This window comes from Piliocolobus tephrosceles, chromosome 15 (assembly GCF_002776525.5).
Source record: "Piliocolobus tephrosceles isolate RC106 chromosome 15, ASM277652v3, whole genome shotgun sequence".
NCBI classification, from domain to species: domain Eukaryota; kingdom Metazoa; phylum Chordata; class Mammalia; order Primates; family Cercopithecidae; genus Piliocolobus; species Piliocolobus tephrosceles.
The window spans coordinates 64,467,408-64,483,782 of record NC_045448.1 but is presented as its reverse complement, the minus strand read 5'-3'; the positions used below and the strand labels follow the sequence as shown (position 1 = coordinate 64,483,782).

At 37.3% G+C, this 16,375-nt stretch overlaps 1 protein-coding gene across 5 annotated transcripts in view; it reads left to right on the top strand.

The window, feature by feature from the left end:
* Positions 1-16,375, top strand: part of VPS54 (VPS54 subunit of GARP complex) — a 133,032-nt gene that overhangs the window by 110,589 nt on the left and 6,068 nt on the right. For all 5 annotated transcript variants that reach the window (XM_023224020.2, XM_023224021.2, XM_023224022.2 and 2 more), the window contains 2 exons: positions 23-103; positions 14,855-14,962. In XM_023224020.2, coding sequence (XP_023079788.1) covers positions 23-103; positions 14,855-14,962 — 189 coding nt within the window. The remainder of the gene's footprint in view (positions 1-22; positions 104-14,854; positions 14,963-16,375) is intronic.

The following is a 16,375-nucleotide window of genomic DNA, read 5'->3' as shown; positions in this document are numbered from 1 at the left end:
ACAATATCATTTCTCATTGCAGGACTACCATGATCACATAGCTGAAATATCAGCTAAGCTTGTAGCGATAATGGATAGCTTATTTGACAAGCTGTTATCTAAGGTAATGATTTATAGAAATTATTAGACTTTGTTCAAAGGCATTATGATTGTCTATTTTATAAGGAGTACTTTATAAATTAAGATGTGAAAAAATAATCTAAACTTTCATAGGATTTTTACCAATTAGTAGAATTTTAAATTTTTTTTCAGGAAAATGTGACGATGTGCTGTGGCCAAGACCACCCATAGTGGTCTAACCTGCAGTTATCCAACAAATTATTCAGGGTTTAGAAAACAACTCAACAAAATTTTCAGATTTCCAAAACAGTTGATATTCTTATTCTAGGGGGCTGGCGAGAGTAGGAGAGATGATTCTAAGGATGGTAGAAACCCTAAGCAGAAGTATTTTTGTGTTAATTCATTTCAACGTTCATTTCTTGTTTGTTTTTCATTCCCAATATGTCATTAAATGAAGCAGTGTTCCCCAAAGAATTCGCAATTATACTGGGAGAGTATCTTCAGAAAAATGTCATTTAGTCAGCCCCAATCACTCTTGATTTGTCTTTCACTCTTTCCTTTCCCTAAGTTTTTCAATTCATGTCTTAGGGGGAAGGCCAAAATTTCATAACTTGAAAGTCTGAAAGTTTACTCACTGTATACTTTCTGTCCAAGATCATATTTGGAGTAACCTTAATAGCAAGGAACTTTGATTTGCTTTTTATCCTACTTGCATCCTTCAGATTCCAAAATGACAGAACAGCAGGTACGTAAGAATCAAAAGGGCAAGATAAAGTGGTGCCCGTTCACTCACACAAGACTACCCAAACACATACTCTATTAGCCTTCAGAAGAATTATATCACAAGTTGTCTAAAAATCCCCACTGTTCAATCATGAGAGAATGAGATTAAAATAGATAAATAACGTCTTATTAATAATAATATTATGAAAGTGACTTTTACTTCCCAGATTCCTTGAAAGGGTCTCTGACTCCCAGGAATCCCCAGACTACCCCAACCTCTGGTGTAGTTGATAATACAGATGTTTTATGCTTCGCTTTTAAGAAGTTTAAGGAATTCGTAGTTATATACAAACATACCTATACTATGTTATGCCTATTAAATTAGTTTCTAGTTGTGAAGGGAGAACAATTAGTGTTTAGAGATGCTTTATTTTCTTCATGGGTGCTAAGTACAAGCTACATTCAAAAGCAATTCTACCAGTTTCCTTTTCGACATACAGCATTCTTCTGTGTACCAAAAGTCAGTAACATACTGTGTCAGTTCTCAAGAAGCTTACCATCTAACAAGGTAGAAGACTGTAAACAGCTAACAGTGGAGAATAAAACATAAGTTAAATAGTGGAACTAGGCTGGGAATAGTGGAACTAGGCTTGAGTCCAGGAGTTCCAGCCTGCAGTGAGCTGTGATCATCCCGCTGCACTCCAGTCTAGGTGACAGAGCAAGACCCTGTCTCTAAAACAAACAAACAAAAAAATTAGTGGAACTATTAATAGGCTGTGGAATGTAATGAAGAAAAACCAAAAATGTGCTAGTACTCTTAAAACTCTGACTTTAGTCTGTCACTTTGGTCATCCACAGAGTTTTTGAATAAGAATTGTCACAGTGACTAGACTTTTTCCTATGGCAACTTAGTCTTTTTTCTGTAAAGAAAAGAGAATTGTTTAATGAACTTCCCATGTATGCATCACCTATATTTGTTATTAACAATTTGCCTTTTCTGAGAAAATATTTTATAATAAATTCAGGCATTATGGTATTTTATCCCTAAATACCTAAGTATGCATTTTTAAAACTAAGAACATTTTTATATAACCACACTATTATCACACCTAACAAAATTGACAATTCCTCAAAAAAATCTAATATTTATTTTCCTATTTGAAACTTACTAATTGTCCCAAAAATGTCTTTTTATAATAATTTGTTTGGACAAAGGCTTCTGCACGGTTCATAGATCGCATTTGGTGATTATGTCTCTTAAGTCTTTTAAGTCATTTAAAAATATATATATCGGCCGGGCGCGGTGGCTCAAGCCTGTAATCCCAGCACTTTGGGAGGCCGAGACGGGCGGATCACGAGGTCAGGAGATCGAGACCATCCTGGCTAACACGGTGAAACCCCATCTCTACTAAAAATACAAAAAAAAAAAAAACTAGCCGGGCGAGGTGGCGGGCGCCTGTAGTCCCAGCTACACCGGAGGCTGAGGCAGGAGAATGGCGTGGACCCGGGAGGCGGAGCTTGCAGTGAGCTGAGATCCGGCCACTGCACTCCAGCCCGGGCAACAGAGCAAGACTCCGTCTCAAAAAAAAAAACGGAAAAAAAAAAAAATATATATATATATATATATATCATTGACCTGTTGAAGAATATGGACAGGCTTTTATAACATAATGTTCTCTCTAGTATCTTCTCCATTGATGATTTTTCCTGTTACTCTGGCACATTACATTCTTCCTGTGTTAACAAGTCTCTCTTTGCCACTCCGTGTTCTGTTTGCTTTCGTGTGTTGCTCAGGAGTTTGACCCTGTTTTTAATTAATATCAAAATAGCAGACAGTGTTTGGTTTGGGTTTGCCTTTCAGTTTTTAACCTATCATGTTCTTATCTGAAAATATAATTTTAGGGAAGAAGGATGACACAGTAACATATGGGTTGATTCTAAGAAGCTAATAAGTGGCCATGCGTGGTGGCTCAAGCCTATAATCCTAGCACTTTGGGAGACTGAGGCACGTGGGTCACCTGAGGTCAGAAGTTCGAGACCAGCTTGGCCAATATGGTGAAACCCTGTCTCTACCAAAAATACAAAAAAAATTAGCCAGGCGTGGTGGTGGGCACCTGTAATCCCAGCTACACGGGAGGCTGAGGCAGGAGAGTTGCTTGAACCTGGGAGCGGAGGTTGCAATGGGCCGAGATGGCACCATTGCACTCCAGCCTGGGCAACAAGAGCGAAACTCTGTCTCAAAAAAAAAAAAAAAAAAAAAAAAGCGGCCGGTGTGGTCACTCACGCCTGTAATCCCAGCACTTTGGGAGGCCAAGGTGGGTGGATTATGAGATCAGGAGTTCAAGACCAGCCTGGTCAAGATGGTGAAACCCCATCTCTACTAAAAATACAAAAATTAGCCGGGCATGGTAGCAGGTGCTTGTAGTCCCAGCTACTCGGAGGCTATGGCAGAGAATTGCTTGAATCTGCGAGGTGGAGTTTGCAGTGAGGCAAGATCGCGCCACTGCACTCCAGCCTGGGTGACAGAGCAAGACTCTGTCTCAAAAAAAGAAAGCAGCTAATAAGTAAGGGTACCATTGCCTGAGTAGAATGAAACAATATCTAACTGTACTAAAAGGTAGACTAATGTTCCAACCACCATTCATTTATTCATTCATTCTGTAAGTTATGTATTAATATAAATATAAACTGTTTTGTTCAGTATCAGGGATACACAAGGGTGAATAAGCCTTTGACCTTGTCCTCCAATAGCAAAATATTTAGTTGGGGAAGTAGATCAATAACTATGACAGGATGTAGGATATATGTAAAGTGTTATAAATAAGGAACTAATTTAGTGCTGGAGCTTTTAAGGCTTTGAAAGAGATGGTTGTCAGCTGGTGAAGAAGATCTGGGAAAGCTTTATCAATGAGGCATGCATATAAATTTTGCTTTTAAGGATAGATAAGATGAAGGCAGATGAAGTTGAGGCGAAGAGATCTCTGAGGTAACAGCATAAGCAAACATGTTGATAGAAATCTTAAGGCAATTCATTATCAGAGTTTTGGAGTCAGGTAGACCTAAATTCAAATGTCTTATCTGTCACATACTAGCTGTTGAAGGACGTTGGGCAAATTATTAATATCCTTAAGCCTCTGTTTCTGTCTCTAAATGAGGATAATAGTGGAGCCTACTTCATAAGGTTGTATTAATGAGATAATATATGTGGACTGCTTTCCTTTTATCATGTATCTGACTATAGCAAGTTCTAGTAAATATTGACTGCTAATGCTTTTGCTGTTATTGTTATTAATAATAAAGGTAATAGTTCTATTTGGCTAATGCATCAGAGGGGCACACATGAGTGGGAGATATGGTGGAAAGATAGTAGAGAGCTGTGACTACCAGTAGAAAACTAAGCAATTTATATCAGGTCTATTGAGGTATAATTTACACTCAGTAAAATTCACCTTCTCTAAGTGTATGGTTTAATTAGCAAACACAGATAGTAGAACTGCAAGTTATAGAACGTCATTGGTAAACATTCTCTTGGGCACTTTTGTAGTCAGTTCACTCCCCATACTCGGCCTCTGAAAGCTACTGATCAGATGTTTATCCATGTAGTTTTGCCTTTTCCAGAATATTCTCTAAGTAGAATTATACAGAACGTAGTCTACTATCCCACACTTCATTTAACATGTTTTTGGAGTTCATGGATGTTACAGCATGTGTCGGTGGTTTGTTCTGTTTTATTGTAGAGTAGTATTCATTGTATGGATTCACTACTATTTGTTTATCCATTCGCCAATTGATAGACATTTGAGTTTTCTCCAGTTTTTGGCTGTTATGAAGAAAGCTATTATAAGCATACATGTATAGGCTTTGTGTAGGTATGTGTTTACATTTCTTTAGTATAAATACCTTGGACTAAGATGGGCAATTGTGGATTATGGAAATATAAAACTTTATGGTAACTTTATAAGAAACTGCAAAACTTTTCTAAAATTTTCTGAAGCGCATCATATTGCCTTTTTACTTGCCATGTAGAAGAGTTCCAGGTGCTCTTCACCATCACTTTATTTTTTAATGTTAGTCCTCTTGTAGGTGTGTATGGAGTGATATCTCATTGTGGTTTTAAGTTGCATAATGACAGATATGTTAAGCATCTTTTCATGTGCTTGTTTTCCATTCATATATTTTCTTTGGTAAAGTGTTGGTTCAGATTTCTTGCTCGTTTAAAAATATTAGGTTGTTCGTCTTCTTATAAGAGTTCCTTATATATCTTGGATACAAGTTCTTTATCGGGTATGTGGTTTCTAAGTGTTTTCTCCCAGTTTGTGGCTTGTCTTTTCGTTTCATTAACAGTGTCTTAGAGCAATTTTTGATTTTGATGAAATTAAATTTATTTTTTTTTATTGTTCATGCTGCTTGTGTCCTATCCTAAGAAATCTTTTTTTTTTTTTTTTTTTTTTTTTTTTTGAGACAGAGTTTTGCTCTTGTTGCCCAGGCTGGAGTGCAATGGCACGATCTCAGCTCACGACAACTTCCACCTCCTGGGTTCAAGTGATTCTCCTGCCTCAGCCTCCTGAGTAACTGGAATTACAGGCATGCACCACCACACCCAGCTAATTTTATGTTTTTAGTAGAGATGAGGTTTCTCCATGTTGGTCAGGCTGGTCTCGAACTCCCGACCTCAGGTGATCTGCCTGCCTTGGCCTCCCAAAGTGCTGGGATTACAGGCGTGAGCCACTGTGCCCAGCCAAGAAATCTTTGTATAATGCAAGTTACAAAGATATTCTCCAAATTTTTTTCTAGAATGTTATTGTTTTAGGTTTTATATTTAAGTCTATGATTCATTTCTAGTTGATATTTATATATAATGCAAAGTGTAAGTCAGTGTTCATTTTTCATAGTTCCAGCACCTTTTGTTAAAAAGACTATCATTTCTCCATTGGCACCTTTGTTAAAAATCAGCTGTTTTCATTTGATTTTATTTTGAGATTATATTCTGTTCCAGTACCACACTGTCTTAGCTACTCTAGCATTATTGTAAATCTTGAAATAAGATAATGTGAGCTCACTAATATTGTTCTTTTTCAAAATTGTTTTGGCTATTCTAGGTCCTTAGCTTTTCCCTATAAATTTTAAATCAGCTTATCAAATACTACCAAAAAGGCTGCTCAGATTTTGATTGAAATTGCATTGAACTTATAGATCACTTGGGGTAGAATTGACGTTGAGTCTTCTGATCCACAAACAGGGTATATCCAGTTTTGTACTAGAGCCAGATTGCACCTGCTAGCCAGAACCTATGTTGTGTATCTCTTCCCAATACTACATTCAGTAACAGCACACTGGTAACTTTGCCCATGGTGTGAATGAAATGAACAAATACTACAAACCAGTGCTTTTCCCCCAGCGAGCCCATTAAATGTTTACCACACACCACTGGGCCTATCTCTTTACTCCTTACATCTTTAATGTCTTTGAGCAAAATTTTGTAGTTTTCGGTAAACAGATAATGCACACATTTTATTAGATTTACCCCTAAGTATTTCTTGATTTTTGATGCTATTGTAAATGGTGTTTTTTTAAAGATTTACGTTTCCAATTATTCAATGCTAGCATATTAAAACACCTTGAATTTTTCTGTATTAACTTTATGTCCTACATCCTTGCTAAACTCACATATTAGTTATAATGCCAATTTTATAGATTCTTTGGGATTTTTCTACATGCACAGTCATGTTGTCTACAAATAGAATCTTGCATCTTTTTGAATCTGTATGCCTTTTCTTTCTTTTCCTTGCTTTATGGCACTGGCTAGGACTTTCAGCACAACGTTGAATAAAATTGGTGAAAGCAGATATGCTTGGTTTCTCCAGTCTTGGAACAAAATGTTCAGTCTTGAACCATTAAGTATGATGTTAGCTGTAGTTTTTTTTTTAGAGGCCTTTATCAGGTTAAGGAAGGTTATTTCTGTTCAAGTTTGCTGAGAGGTTTGTATGATGATCAGATGTTGAATTTTGTCAAATACTTTTTATGCATCTGTTGAGATGATCATATATGGTCTGCCTTTCTTAGTCTCAAGAAATTAATTTCTTTATTTCTAAATATTTTAGGATTGCCTTTAGGATTGCCAAGGTGAATTACCTTAATTGATTTTTTACTGTTGAGCCAACCTTGCATTCATGGGATAAACCTACTTAAGGATTTTTTTGTGTGGTGGGGGGTATTATGAAGGATATTAGTCTATAGGGTTCTTTGTTTTGTTTTGAAGTGCCTATTTGATTTTGGTGTCAGAGTAATACTGGACTCATAAAATGAGTTGGAAAGTATTCTTCCTCCTGTGTTTCCTGGAAGAAGAATTTGTGGGGAATTGGTATTATTTTTTCCTCAAGTTTTAGGTTAGAATTTTTCAGTAAAGCCATTTGGTCTTTGTTCTTGCTTTATAGGCACATTTTTAATAAGTTCATTAGAAAAAATACATATAGTTCTATGTGAGTAATTACTTGAGTACACTTTGGAAGTTTGTTTCTTTGAGTGGATTTATCCATTTCATCTATTATTAACTTGGAAGCATTAACTTGTATATAATATTCCTTTACTCTTTTAATGTCAGTGAGGGTCTGTGTTATCTGTTCTTTCTTGATATTGGTAATGGTGTTAATTTATAAAGTCTTCCTCACCTCCCCCTTTCTGGCTAGAAGTTTATCACATGTTTTGATCTTTTACTTTTAGTAAAAGTAAATATTTCCTGCTCTTTTTCTGCTTTTTATTTTCCTACTCCAGTCTGTATTATTTATTTTCTATTTTCTTTTAACCTTGCTTTGAATTTAATTTACTGTTTTCTGATTTCTCAAGGTAGAAGCCCAGATTTTTGATTTGAGACCTTTCTTTCCTTTTTTGAATGTAAGCGTTTGATGCTCTGTATTTTTCCTTTGTGTACTGCTTTTGCTGTGTCCTGTAAATTTTGATACTCTGTGCTTTTATTTTTATTTGATTCAAAATATTTTCTAATTGCTCTTGTGATTCTTCTTTGGCCTTGGGTTATTTGGAAGTCTGTTACTTAATTTCTAAATATTTTAGGCTTTTCCAGCAATCTTTGTTTTGATCTCAAGTCTCATTCTCTTTTGGTCTGCAAACAAACTTTGTATGACTCCAGTTATTTTATGTCTAAGATTTCTTTTGTGGCCCAGAATGTGGCCGAAGAATATCTTGGCTAATGTTCCACATGCAAATGAAAAGAATGTGTATTTTGCTGTTGTTGGGTAGAGCGTCCTGTGTATGTCAACTAGGTGGTGTTGGTTGGTAGTGTTATTTAGGTCTTTTCTGTCCTTACTGATTTTCTGTCTACTTGTTATATCAATTACTGAGAGATGAGCACTGAAGTTTTTTACTATAATTGTAAATTTGTCTGTTTTTGTGTTCAGATCTTTGCAAGTTTTTGTTATATGTATCTTGAAGTTCTATTGCTGCATACATGCACATTTAGGATTACTGTGTTTTATTAATATTTGTTATGTGATGTCTTTTTTTTTTTTTTTTTTTTTTTGAGACAGAGGCTTGCTCTGTTGCCTGGGCTGGAGTGCAGTGGTGCAGTCTCGGCTCACTGCAACCTCTGCCTCCCAGGGTCAAGTGATTCTCCTGCCTCAGCCTCCCGAGTAGCTAGGATTACAGGTACCCACCACCACACCTAGCTAATTTTTGTATTTTTAGTAGAGATGGGGTTTCACCATGTTGGCCAGGCTGGTCTTGAACTCCTGACCTCAGGTGATCCACCCACCTCTGTCTTCCAAAATGCTGGGATTACAGGCATGAGCCACTGCATCCAGCCTGTGATACCCTTTTTACGGCTGGTTATATTCCTTTTTTTGAAGTGCACATTATCTAATACTAATGTAACCATTCCAGTTTTTTTGAATAGTGTTTTTATAGTGTTTCTCTTACTATCCTTTTGTTTTTAACATATCTATGCCTTAATATTTAAAGTTAGTTTCTTATACCCAGAATGAAGCTGGATCTTGCTTTTTTGCCTTAGTCTGACAATTGCTGTCTTTTATTGACCTATTAAACCATTAAAATTTTTTATATAGTTAGATTTAAATCTGTCATCTTGCTAGTTGTCTTCTGTTTGTTCCTTCTGTTTTTTGACTGATTTTCCCCTCTTTTTTCAGATTAAATGTCTTTTATAGTTTCATTTTGTTTAATCTTTAAAGTTGGTGTACTAGCTATATTTCTGTTTGTTTCTAGTAGCTGCTCTAGGGATTATAACATACATCTTTAAATTTACCTTTAAATAATATGGTGACATTACTTCCCTGATTGTATAAGAATTTTATGACAGGATACCTGTTTTCTCTCTCTCCTACTGTGTGCTATTGTTGTTATACATTTTACTTCTACGTATTTTATAAAACCCATGATACCTTGCCACTGTTTTTGCTTTAGATTATCAGTTATCTTTTAAAGTGATAAAAATGACAAAAACAGTGCCTTTTATATTTATCCTCATTTTTATGAAAAAATGAGGGTAAATTTTTGGAGCTCTTCATTACTTTGCTTGGATCTGTCCGATACCATACTCTTCTGCCTGAAAACATTCCATTCATATTTCTTGTGTATATACTGCCAGCAATGAATCACCTCAGTTTTTGTTTGAAAAAGCCTGTATTTCCTCTTCATTTTTCAAAGATAGTTTTGCTAGATGTAGAATTCAGTTCAGTTGTTTTCTGGCTTGCACAGTTTTCAACAAGAAGTCTGCTGTAATTCTTTGTTTTTTGCTGTATTTGCCTTCAAAATATTGTCTTTGATTTTCAGTAGTTTCACTATGATGTGTCTTAAGTTTTGTGTGTTTTTGATCATGCTTGAGTTTCTTCTGCATTTCTTGAACCTGTTGTGTGTTTCCTTTTTTATAGTTTCAATTTCTCCCTTGAGATTTCAGTTTCATTAGATCCTTTAACATGTTAATCAGTTATTTTATTTATTTTTGTTATGTTATGTTATGTTATGTTATGTTATTTTTGAGACAGTCCCACTCTTGCCCAGGCTGGAGCACGGTTGCATGATCTCAGCTCACTACGACCTTCACCTCCTGGGTTTAAGCAATTCTCATGTCTCAACTCTGGGTAGCTGGCATGTGTTACCACACCGAGCTAATTTTTGTATTTTTAGTAGAGATGGGGTTTTGCCATGTTGGCCAGACTGGTCTCAACTCCTGACTTCAGGTGATCCACCCGCTTCAGCCTCCCAAAGTGCTCGGAGTACAGGCATGAGCCACTGCACCTGGCCTAATCAGTTATTTTTATATCTCCCTCTAATCATTTCAACATCGGGATTATCTCTGAGTCTGATTCTGTTGGTTGCTTTATTTCTTGACAGTGGGATATTGTTTTCTTTTTTGTATATTTTGTAATTTTTTAATTAAATGCTGAACTTTGTATGTAGAAGAACAGTAGAGACTGTGAGGTAAATAGTGTTTATGCATGGAAATGGACTTGCCTCTTCTGTCAGGCTATTTTTGTTATGGTTTGAATCAAATTATTCAATAATCAAGCTGGGTTTCTGTTTTGTTGTTGCTGCTGTTATCCTTAGTATGCCAGAGGCTTCCAACTCCTTCAGTAGTAGGCTGCTACTCCCTTGTGTTTAATGTAGGGCCTAAGGTGTTGTTAGAGGGTTTTTCTCAGTGTTTGTTTCACCCTCATCTTTTAATCATCTCTGTACATCTGCACTATAGAGCAGGAGTCTTTCTCTAGACTCTCAGTGCTGGGCTCTTAAGGGTAATAGGGGAAAGATCTGTTCTTCTTGTCTGGTCTCCATCTTAGGTAGAGTCTATATACCTGGCCTTGAATGTGGAGCCCATACTTCTGCTCACAACCTCTGCTTTGATTGGTGCAAGATCCTGGGCTTCAGGTGTTTTTGTCCCTTCCTTCAGCAGCAGGCATGTTTTTTCGTTTCGTTTCGTTTTGAGACGGAGTTTTGCTCTCGTCTCCCAGGCTGGAGTGCAATGGCGTAATCTCAGCTCACTGTAACCTCTGCCTCCTGGATTCAAGCGATTCTCCTGCCTCAACCTTCTGAGTAGCTAGGATTATAGGCATGCACCATCATGCCCAGCTAATTTTGTATTTTTAGTAGAGATAGGGTTTCACCATGTTGTCCAGGCTGCTCTCAAACTCCTGACCTCAGGTGATCCACCCTCGTTGGCCTCCCAAAGTGCTGGGATTACAGACATGAGCCACCATGCCCAGCCCAGGAGCAGGCATGTTTTGTTCCTGCCTTCACACAGTGACCCCAGTGGTGAAAGTTTGGTGCCCCTTCTCAATGACTTAGGTCTTTTACTTTGTATGAGAATAGGGTTTGGGGGAAATGGATGGCATTTGTTTCTATTCCCTTGTGGCAACTAATCACCTCCTGAATACCTCTGCTACTGAGAGTGGATTTATATGGTCGTCTCCCTTTGATCCTCCTGTTTCTTCTGAGTACCTCCTGGAGGCCGTGAAGTAAAACGTGCATGAGTGCAAACTCTCATTATGGCTAGGGTTTTCACTTATCGTAAATCTGTCCTAGCCCACGTTTGGCCTTTAGGAATCTGTTAAAATTTTAGTTATTTTCTTCTTACTTGCTTCTCTTGTGGTTACCTCTTGTTTTTATGCTCTGCCAAAAGTGAGACAGTTCCTGTGTGTCACCTCTCCTCAGAGGGCCTTTTCAGTCTTTGGAATTAGTTCCCTTGGTTCCCCTGATCTCTGTTCTCTGATGTCAAGAAAAATTATGATTTTATAGATTATCTTAGTTTTTTGTATGTTAAGGTAGTAGCAATGTTCTATTGCATCTTTCTAAATTTTAAATAAAAGTTTTTTAATCAATGAATCATATGATTAGAATGGTACTTTAGAAGTATTAATCAGAAAGTATATAAAACGGATTTCAGGCTGGGTGTGGTGGCGCATGCCTATAATCCCAGCACTTTGGGAGGCCGAGGCTAGTGAATCATGAGGTCAGGAGATTGAGACCATCCTGGCCAACATAGTGAAACCCCATCTCTACTAAAAACAAAAAAGTACCTGGGTGGGGTGGCGAGCTCCTGTATGTAGTCCCTGCTACTCGGGAGGCTGAGGCAGGAGAACCACTTGAACCCGGGAGGCAGAAGTTGCAGTGAGCTGAGATTGTGCCACTGCACTCCAGCCTGGCGTCAGAGTGAGACTCCATCTCAAGGAAACAAAAAAACAAACAAAACAGATTTGAGATGATATGGCGTGTCCTCTATTTGGAATACCTGGTTTTTTTCCCCTTTGAAGACTGAACACCTCAGGTGGGCAGCTTGGGAAGCCATTAGACATCATTGTGTAAATGTCCTTCACTTGAGTTCCTATAGCATTCATTGTCCACTTTTTGGAACACCAACCAGCTTTTAGACAGTTATCGCCCCAAAGAGACTTTGATTCATCTTTGTACACTCCAGACAGCAGTGAATCTGATACATTCATTCAGGCATACACACACACACACACACACACACGTACATATATACACACTTTCAGAAGAATGTTGTACAGGTAGTAGAGGAAGGTAGTTGGCTGGTGGCAGGAACCAACTTTTATAAATTGAGAGTAAAGAAGTACAATCTCAAGTTTAGGTGACTAAAGAAATGTGTAAAGGTAATATGGAAAGAATAGCACCTTTAGGAAAAGCAAGGGTGAAGGAAGGTTTGGGGGAGTATCTTAGGTTTTTAGGGCCCCCATAATAAATTACCACAAATTGGATGACTTAATAGAAGTTTGTTCTTCCTCCGTTCTGGAGCCTAGAAGTCTGAAATGAAGGTGTGGGCCAGGTTCTGCTCCCTTTGAAGACTCCTGGGAAGAAGTCTTCCCTGCTTCTTTCCAGCTTCAGGTGGTGGCTGTCAGTCCTTGGCATTCCTTGGCTTGTAGTTGCCTCATGCTGGTCTCTCTGCCTGGTCTTCACATGGTTGTCTTCCCTCTGTGTGTGACTCTGTGTCTGAATTTCTCTCTTCTTTCTTGTATAAAGACCCCAGTCAGTGGATTTAGGTCCCACTCTAATCCATTATGACCTCATGAGGTACCAGGTGGACATGAATTTTGAGGGGACACTATTCAACCCAGTACAGGGGCCCTGGTAGTTAAGAGGATGTTACCATAAATTATACTTACTAGGATGACTAAAATTAAAAAAAAAATAGGAAGTGTTGGTAAGGATGTGGAGAATAAATTAGAGCCTGCATACACTGCTAGTGATATTGTAAAATGATGCATCCACTTTGGAAAACAGTTTAGCATTTCCTTGAAAGATTAAACCTGGAGTTAACATAAGACCCAGTAATTCCACCACTAGGTATATACCCAAGTGTACTGAAAACATTGAAAACATTGTAAAAAGAAATGAAATGCTTAAGCTGGGTGTGGTAGTGTGTACCTGTAGTCCTAGCTACTCAGAAGGCTGAAGTGGAAGGATTGCTTGAGCACAGGAGTTCCAGGTTACAGTGGGCTATGATCACACCACTGCACTCTAGCCTGGGTGACAGAGTGAGACACTGTCTCTAAAAATAAATAAATAACAATAAAAAAGAAATGAAGTACTGATTCATTCATAAACAAAAGCATTATGTTTAGGGAAAGAAGCCAGTCACAAAAAGCCACATATTGTATGATTCCATTTCTATGAAATGTCCAGAATAAGCAAATTCAGAGACAGAAAGTAGATTAGTGGTTGCCAGGGGCTGGGGAAAAGGGAGAGTCCAGAAGGACAACTTTTGGGTTTGGAATTTCTTTTGGAGGTAATGAAAATGTTTATAAATTAGCAGTAATAGCTGTGTAACTGTGAATTTACTAAAACCCAGTGAATTTTATATTTTGAAAGAATGAATTTTATGGTATGTGAATTATATCTCAAAGCTGTTATTAATAAAAAAAGATAAAAAGATAAGAGGATGTTTGATATCTTTCTAGGGTGAAGAGAGACAAACCCTTGGGTTTGGGTGGTCACAACTTTGCTTAATTCAGTTACATAGTGATCTATACACAGTTCTTTTCCAGCAGTTTATTGGAAGTCATCACATTTTAATTAACTAGTGTATATTAGTACATTCTAATGAAGCATACTAATATAAAATTAGTACATTTAAAATATAGTATTTAGCCTAAATTTGTCTTATAAATAAAATGGTATATAATTTCAGCTGTGTGAATTCTAAAATATAAGCTAAAAGATGGTTTTTAAAGTCATACTACTATATTGTTTCATATGTAGGAATAGTAAAATGAATTTACCTAAGTTTAAATTTTTAGCATAGAACATTGCTGAAAAAAAAAATCCTCCTTTTAGTGTCAGGGTAAAATATGATTACTATATTGACCCACCTACAAAATAAAAAACATCTTAATTCTGCCATATTTTTCTGTTGATTTCAGGTATGATCATGTTCACACATTCTTTTTTTTTTTGAAACAGAGTTTCACTCTTTTCGCCCAGGTTGGAGTGCAGTGGTGCTATCTCGGCTCACTGCAGCCTTCACCTCCTAGGTCCAAGCAATTCTCCTGTCTCAGCCTCCCAAGTAGCTGGAATTAAGGTGCCTGCCACCATGCCCTGGCTAGTTTTTAAATTGTTTAAAACATAATCTGTTTATTTGGAGGGGCTACATTGTATATTGAGCCAGATTAGTAGCTAACATTTTTTTGAGTACTTACTTTGTATCAAGTACTGTTTTGCATTCTTATGAGTCCTCTTTTTTAATTCTCACAGCAGCCCTTTGAGATAGATAAATTAAGTAACTTGCCCAACATCACGTAGCTTAGAATGGGAGGAGCTGGGATCTGAACCCAGCAGTCTGTTTTAAGATTGGAAGCAGCCTTTGTTCTTAGTCACTGAGCTATTTTAGCTTCTTTAAAGTGGATTAAGATATTGAATGAAAGGTTCTCAAGATTTGTATGCGTAGTGCAGATCACAGTTGAAAAGTGTAAGCTTGAGTACTATGCCAGAATTGGATATGTGGAGGGACAGTAAATATATGTCTCAGGGAATGGTGGAGACATTACGCAATTCAGAGGACATGACCATAATTACCATTATTTTTCCCTACCAGTATGAGGTGAAGGCTCCCGTTCCTTCTGCCTGTTTCAGGAATATTTGTAAGCAAATGACAAAAATGCACGAAGCTATATTTGATCTCCTTCCAGAAGAACAAACACAGGTGAGTAGTAATTCCTAAAACTATTCATGTATATATAACATACAATATCTGCAGAATTGGGGTGGTTTTACATGCTTTTGGCACAGTTAAGCTGTTCATGTTCCAATGTGATTATCATTTTTTTACATCGTTATATTGACTGGTAGAACATGGATAAAAATTTCTAATTTCTAAGTGCTCCTTGCAGTGACAGACCAGAGCTATAGCTTTACTATATGATAAACAGTTCTAAAAAGTAGGTTTTCTGTTTGTCCATGATCAGTAGTCCCAGATTCTACTTACGTCATTTATTATGCTGTTCCTTGGAAAATTAGAGTTGGCCCTTATCAATTAGTAGCAAAATATGTTACGGTGATTGTAATTCAAATTGGCTATGGGAAGAATTAGTGATAAAGTTAATAAGATTAACACATGTAATTAACTCAATCTGCTCTATTGTTAGATCAGCATAAGTGATTTGTAGTAAAGACAAACTAGGAAAAAGAGCAAAATGCAGGGTCAGGGAGCCTTTGGCACCTCTCAGCTATGAAGTATCCACCCTTCTATCTCTACTGTATTCCCTACAAAAGTATTATCACAGAGTTCGCTTCACTCTTCAGTAACAACTCTACCCTACACCCCTGTTCCCCTCTCCTGGAACTTTGAAGTTTCCAGTATTCTCTTTTTTACCAGTTTTTTTGTTTTTTTGTTTTTTTAATTAATGTTAGCTTATTTCCTCCATACTAAGTGCGCCTAGTTTGTAGAATAAATGCTCTCATATTAAAGTCTAGTTGCTGTATGACTAATGAATTTAACTTTCACTGGGATTTTTGCTATTCAGACAAGTTTGTTTATTTCAGTTTGTCTCTCTTACTTGGTTGAGTGCATGGAAATGGCATTTGGGAGCAGAGGGTGGCTTTCTTAGTATCTCTTGCCTGCTGTTGCTCCTGCTGGTCTCCTTTCCTGTGCCACCTCAGACTTCATCCTATACTAGCTAGTAACATTTTCTTCATATTTCCCTAGGTTTTCATAAATCATACCAAACTCATGAATAAATATCATGGAACTCCTTTGGGACTCACTGAGGACTGAAGGGGAGCCATAAAATATGGCGGACCCACTAGGGTCGTCTCCTTTTTCCTTCTAATTTCTTCTTAGCCAAGCCATCCTTTCCATTCCACATGTAAGATCCTCCACCTCTGACATTCTGACCTTCTGGATTTGCCATCTGAGTTCTAATTCTAGAGCAGGACTTAGCCAGATCAGAGAGCTGGGCATACAGGTACTTCATGTGTTTTTATCTGTGGCATAAAGGGTACTCTTGTCAAAGCTGGGCAAATGTTATTTTATGTCACTATTGCCACTTGAATACTAGTAATTCCACAAAACTTCCATAGATTATTGTATATATTTTCCCCACAGACAATGTTATTT